Consider the following 6,399-nt stretch of genomic DNA (forward strand, 5'->3'; position numbering starts at 1 on the left):
ATGTGAAGCTGCAGGGATGGGGGGAAGGGACAGGGCAGGGCGGGCATGTCACACACAGGAACCTCAAGGCCCAGCAGGCCCCCTCCCCATTCTGGCAGGGCCCGTCCATGGCTGTGCTCGAGAATGGCTGGCTAGCCCCCAGCCCCCTCCCATAGAGAGAGAAAGGGGTGTCTGGAGAGGCAGTGTCCCCAGCCGCAGCTGGAGGGTGCCGGCCTGGCCCCTGAGCTGCACAGGGCGGTGGAGGAAGCAGAGACCCCCCAGCTCCTCCCCCTGCACCACACCAGCCAGACCGTGGGAAAGGAGCCGATTTATGAAATTAAATAAAGTCCGTGAAGGGACGGAGATGCCGCCCAGCCCCCTCCACCTCCATCTGCTGGCCCAGCACAGCTGGGGCTCAACTCCCTGCACCCCCCCACCCAGTCATGCCACCCCCCCACTCCCACAAGGGGTTCCCGCAAGCCAGGCCCCAGCCTGGCAGCCGGGGTCCTGGAGCCTAGGGGGGGCAGAAGTCCGAGAAGTAGGGGTGTTGCAGGGCCTCCTCCGCAGAGATGCGCTGTACCGGGTTGCACTTGAGGAGATTCTGGGGCAGAAGGCTGAGGTCAGCGCCCGCGCTGGGCATCCCGGTCCCCATCACCAGCACCCCCCCCCCCGGCACCCCGCCCCAACCCGCTCACCTGCAGCAGGTCCCTGCCCGTGGCATTGAGCTTGGGCACGACGTTCACCAGGGACGTGGTGGCTGGGTACATGGGGTAGGGCTGGGGAGGGGACAGCGAGAGCGTCATACGGGGGGTGGGGTGGGTGCTGTGGGGGCTGGGGGGACACTGGCCGCCAGATGCCTCTCGTCACACCTTATAGTCAGGCAGCTTAGTCATGGCAGGCCACTGTTCCTCCGTCGGGGTCCCCAGCAGTGTGTCCACAGGTCAAGGGTCACTCTAGTGGCAACGAGCAGGGGGAGGGGCTTCTGGAAGGTGCTTCACCGCCGCCCCTCCCCCCAACTTTGCCCCCAGCACATGACTCTCATGGTCATTCCATCTGAGTGTAGGAGAGGCAGGAATGTTACCCCATCAGTTACTTTGTCCTTGTCCCAAAACAGGAGGTCTGTGATCCTGATGGGCCCCCTATGTGCTGCCCCCCAACACTAAGATTCACAGCTGCTCTGGGGGGTCTGCGGTGGCACACCTGGTTAAGCGCATATATTAACTAAGCACAAGTACCCACTCCCCACCTACGGAGGGGACACTTCAGGAGTGGTGAAGCAGGTCTGGAAATGTCTCTCTCTCTTTCTCTTATTTTTTAAATATGTATTTTTATTATTACATAGAGACAGAGAAATTAAGAGAGGAGAAAGAGAGAGACACCTGCAGCCCTGTTTCATCACTTGTGAAGCTTTCCTTCTGCAGGTGGGGACCAGGAGTTTGACCCTGGGTGCTTACTCACTGTAATGTGTGCCCTTAACCAGGTGTGCCACCGCCTGGCCCCTTCTCTCTCCCTCTCTATTTCCCCTCCAATAAAATGGAAAAAAAAAATGACCTACAGGAGCAGTGGGTTCACAGTGCCAGCACCGAGACCCAGCGATCACACTGGAGGCAAAAGAAAACAAACAAAAAAGGATTCCTAGCTGCCCCCACCCCGCTGTCCCGGCCTGGGCACACTCAGCTCTGGGGTGAAGGGGACGGAAGGATATCGAAAAATCCTCTTCAGCTGGTCGTCGACGTCATTGCCAGGGAACAGGGGGCGCCCGGCGTTGGCCAGCTCTGGAGAAAGGGAGTGAGCAGAGAAAGCCCCTCAGCCCCTCCCCCAGCGGGCACCCTTGGGACCCTACTCGGCCCCTCCGGTCACCTGCAAATATGCAGCCAGCCGACCACATGTCGATGGATGTGGAGTACAGCTTGGCCCCAAAGAGCACATCCGGTGGGCGGTACCACAGCGTGACCACCTGCAGAAGACCCCACCCACCCGCAGAGACCCCCACTTAGCAGGCCGGGGAGGAGGGCGCACTGGGGGCCCCTCCTCAACTCTTCCCCCCCCCCCCCCCCCGTGTGGCTCTCTGGCTCACCTCTGCGGAGTAGCAGCGCACAGGGATGCCAAAGGCTCGGGCCAGGCCAAAGTCTGCCAGTTTAAGCTCCCCGTTCTGCAGGGAGGAAGGGGCGTGGAGGGGGGGGCCCTTCCGGCACATTCTGAGCGGCTGTCTGCCAGAGCTGGGCTGCAGGCGCACCCTCCCCGTCTTCCCCGCGGGACTGACCCTGACCGGGGACTTACCCTGTTGATGAGCAGGTTCTGGGGCTTCAGGTCCCTGTGCAGCACATTCCGGCTGTGACAGAAGCCCAGGCCTTTGAGCAGCTGGAAGAGGAAGGACTGGGGGCGGGGTGGCAGACGGAGCTCTGGGTCTCAGAGAGGGGCTCTTGCTCCCTTCCTCACCCTTGGCTTTGCCCCAAGCCCAACCAACCACCCTTCCTGAGAACTGAGCACCAGGGCCAGGTTTTGGTAGTTCACCCAGCCGAGCCAGCCGAGCGCACAAATGGTCGCACCAGAGGTTCCTGGTTTATGTCCCCGTCCCCCCACCTGCAGTGGGGGAAGCTTCACAAACAGGGCAGCAGTGCTAAAGACGTCTCTCTTCTCTCCCTCACCCTCTATCCAAAAAAAAAATAGAACACCACCAAGAAATGGTGGCACCTTGCAGGCACAACCTTGGTGGCAATTTTTAAAATAAGTTTGGTGCTAATCTCGGCTATACACCCTTCATCATCGAGGACCTAGGTAGTGCTGTGCTACGTACTCAGAGTGCAGCCAGGGAGGCAGCTCAGCGCTAGAGTGTACAGTTCACATGGAAGAGGCCCTGGCTCCCATCCCCAGCACCGGAAACAAAGTAAAAAGTGGCTGAGACCCGAGGCCTCTTCTTCCTAGAACTTCCTACCCAGTGAGCTTTGCCGCTTCTCTGCCCACCAGCCCTTCCTGACCTCACTTGGGCACATATGGGATAACCACGGACACGGACACGTGGCCATGGCACTATTCTGCATTTATATCCCCCCCCCAGCCCCCAAATCCTGGGAGGAGGCGTGGTACTTGGGCTGAGCACAGTGCTCAGCAGATGGCAAAGCACCCGACAGGTGTCTGCTGAACGAATGAATGAGAGTTTTTCCGCCATCCTCATCTCTAAGTGCTAATTCTACAGCTCACTGGTGCTTTTCCTACTGTGAGATCCAAGAGGCCCCAGGAAGATGCTAAGACGGGGAAGAGTTTGCTCCTTCCCTGTTGTCCGAGGGGTGTCCCTGATGGGGCTGGGGACTGGGTGCAGACGACTGAGCAGAGACGGTGTCCCCAGCCGGCGGCCTGCTGAGTCCCAGGATGACGCTAGCACACTCACCTTCACAATCTCAGGATCTAGGTCACCGTTGCAGCTGTCAAAATACTTCTTCAAGTCCTAGGAGGAGTGGGAGGACATGGCATGGAATCCACAAGGCCCTCGGTCCGGACCCCTTGACCCATGACACACGCTCCTTCCAAGGCTACTATGCCCGTCCCCCACCCCCAAGCCCTATCACCTGGTCACAGAACTCAAAAACCAAAGTCAGCTTCTTGTCGCTGTGTAGGACATCATGGAGCCTGGGGAGAGGGAAGGGCTCAGTCCCAGCAGGTGAGCAGGTGAGCAGGTGAGTAGGTGTGCCCCTGCCCATGGAGGAGGCCCCTGCCCCCACACACCTGACAATGTTCTTGTGCTTCAGCTCTTTGAGTAGGCAGATTTCTCGGAGGGCAGAACTTGGCACTCCCTACACAGGGAGGGAGGCGGACAGGCAAAGTCACACCCAGCCCCGGGCCCTGGCCCCTCCCTGGACGCTGCCCAGCACCTACCTCGTCATCATCGTCCAGCCTCACCCGCTTCAGAGCCACGATCTCATGGGTCTCCCGATTCTTGGCCTTGAACACTGTTCCGTAGGTGCCTGGCAGGAGGAAGTTGGGGGAAGGGGAGGGGAGGATGGAGCACCCTTCCCTCCACGGGAAGTCCCTCCCGAGAGGGTGCTTTCGGGGGCCAGGAGGAGTCAGGGAGGAGAGTCGAGGTGGAGGCCCCGCGAAGAACACGTGTGTGAGTTGGGGAGGTGGCCCGGGGTGTGTGTGTGGGGGGGGTCTGCACGGGGCACTGGCTGTGGCGCCCCGCCTAGACGGTGCATCAGGAGCTCTGGAAAGAGGGGGGGGGCGAGGCGCGGAGGCTGGGGTCTGCAGCCAGCACTGAGGATGTGGGTAGGGGTTGCGGAGGTCCGTCTGAAGCCGGGAGGGGGCATCTGCTGGCAAAGCGAACGGGGCAAGGGGAGGACGGAGTGGGCACGGTGGGCTGAGCTGGGACCCGGCTGCACCCGAGGCTGGGTCGGAGGCTGTCGGGTGGGCATCGCCGAAGGCAGCGGAGCCGCGGCTGCAAGGCGCACTGAGGGCTCTGCAAAAGGAAGTCTTGCAGGAACATCCCCGGGTCCTATTTACCTTCCCCGATCTTCTCCAGTTTCTCGTATTTCTGCATCGCGGCGGCCGCGGGGAGCCCTGCGGGCCCTCGGTGCTACGACTCCGGCCGCGGCGTTGCAGCGGAGGCGGTACCCCAGCCTCCAGCCGTGTCCCGCCCTCCTGCCTGCGCAGGGGCCGCTGGGCCATGTAGTCTGAGGACGGCCTAGACTTCTCGGCAGACCCGGGAGCTCGGGGACGAGAGGACTACAACTCCCAGCAGGCAGCGCGCCGGCTCGCCGCCGCACTCTCCTCCGGGGACTCGGATGCCACGGCGCCGGCAGCCCCCGGACTTCAAGTCCCAGCAGGCGCCGCGTGTCCGCTTTCCGGGCGCCTCGCCGTTGCGCCGGGCTCCCAGGGTGCCCCGCTTTTGTTTTTCTTTTCTTTCTTTCTTTTTTTTTTTTTTTTTTTTTTTATCTTCCTGTGGTCGCAAGCCGGTTTTGGAGAGAGCCCTCTCCCAAACTATACGTTCCGGAATGCAGCAGTGGTGGGCACGGGGCGCTCCCAGGATTCGCACCCGCTTCCATCCTGGCCTGGCGGGGGGGGGGGGGGGTGGCGGCGGGGCGGTCCAGGCTCTAACCTGGTTGGGGGTCTGAAGGTTCCCCGAGACCGCCTGCCAATGCCAACACTGACTTTTAACTCCTCCGGGCCGCCTGGGGACCCCAGGATCGTTGGGGGGGGGGGCATGACCGCTGGCCGTGTCTCCTTGGTGACGGCTGGCCAGCTGAGCGCAGGGCTGGGCAGGCAAGCAGGTGTGCGCCACTCAGAGGGGCTGCACTGCCGCCCCCTCTCTCCACTGGACGCCCCCCGTGAGCTTCACTCTTACCGCCTCACCCCCACCTGGCCAACTGGCTACAGCCCTGCTCTCCCCCCCACACACACCGCACACACCAGCCGCCGCAGCGGACACTGGAGACAGCCAGGGTGTGGCCGAGGCCTGGGGAGTCGGTTCCCCGCCCTGGACAGATAGACAGACAGACAGACAGACAGACAGGCAGACACAGTGCTCGCCTCGCGGCCGCCTTGACCTCATCCCCGGGAGCAGATGATTATACATCTCCCCGAGCTGCTCTCTAATTGACTCATGATGGCATTCTTGCGGGCTGTGAGCTGGACGAAAACGGTACCCCCAGAACCACACTGCGCGGCCTTTGTTAATTAACTCGTGGGATGGCAGAGCGCAGGACCTCGTCCAGTGGTCGAGGACAGGACAGCCTGTCTCCCCGCACCTGGAAGAATTCGGTGTCTTGGGGAAAGCGGCTGCGCGAGGGTCTTTAGGCGGCAGGTGACGGCCGGTGAAGAGGGAGGATTCAAGTCCGTGTCCCGGTAGCCCAGACGCGGTGGTGGGGGGGTGGGGGGAAAGGGAGGGAGGCCGCCCCCCCCCCCACAAACACACAGTCTAGGTCAGCGCTGGGTGATGGGTATCCCAGTTCCAGCCGTCTGCACCCCTCCATTTCCCCCACCCCAACAAAAGTAAAGGCTTTCCTGGAAGCCCTGGGAGTTATGGGGGCTCAGAGGAGATTCTCGATCTAGATGCATTACTGGCTCCAGGTCTCCACCCCGAGAGTCGGGAGGACCCTGCGCCCATACCCAGTGTGGGGGGCCCAGTTCTCCACCCTGAGCGTCGGGGGCACCCTGCGCCCCTCTCCTTTGGGGGACCCCAGTTCTCCAGCCCGAACGTCGGGGCACCCTGCGCCCCTCCCCCTTGGGGGACCCCAGTTCTCCAGCCCGAACGTCGGGGCACCCTGCGCCCCTCCCCCTTGGGGGACCCCAGTTCTCCAGCCCGAACGTCGGGGCACCCTGCGACCCTTCCCCTTGGGGGACCCCAGTTCTCCAGCCCGAACGTCGGGGGCACCCTGCGCCCCTCCCCCCTGGGGGACCCCAGTTCTCCAGCCCGAACGTCGGGGGCAC

The 6,399-nt window shown here is 62.4% G+C and overlaps 1 protein-coding gene across 1 annotated transcript; it reads right to left on the reverse strand.

The window, feature by feature from the left end:
* Positions 1 to 289: 289 nt before the first annotated feature.
* CDK5 (cyclin dependent kinase 5) lies at positions 290 to 4,630 on the reverse strand. The gene is made up of 12 exons (XM_007536627.3): positions 4,474 to 4,630; positions 3,853 to 3,941; positions 3,703 to 3,770; positions 3,546 to 3,606; positions 3,368 to 3,424; positions 2,260 to 2,355; positions 2,057 to 2,131; positions 1,840 to 1,936; positions 1,685 to 1,754; positions 849 to 909; positions 675 to 755; positions 290 to 580 (listed from the first exon to the last, which is right to left on the reverse strand). The coding sequence occupies exons 1-12, from the start codon at positions 4,508 to 4,510 to the stop codon at positions 494 to 496; spliced, it is 879 nt and encodes a 292-aa protein (XP_007536689.1). The 5' UTR covers positions 4,511 to 4,630; the 3' UTR covers positions 290 to 493.
* Between the last annotated feature and the right edge of the window lie 1,769 nt (positions 4,631 to 6,399).

The sequence above is a fragment of the Erinaceus europaeus genome, chromosome 8, assembly GCF_950295315.1.
Source record: "Erinaceus europaeus chromosome 8, mEriEur2.1, whole genome shotgun sequence".
Classification (NCBI taxonomy): Eukaryota; Metazoa; Chordata; class Mammalia; order Eulipotyphla; family Erinaceidae; genus Erinaceus; species Erinaceus europaeus.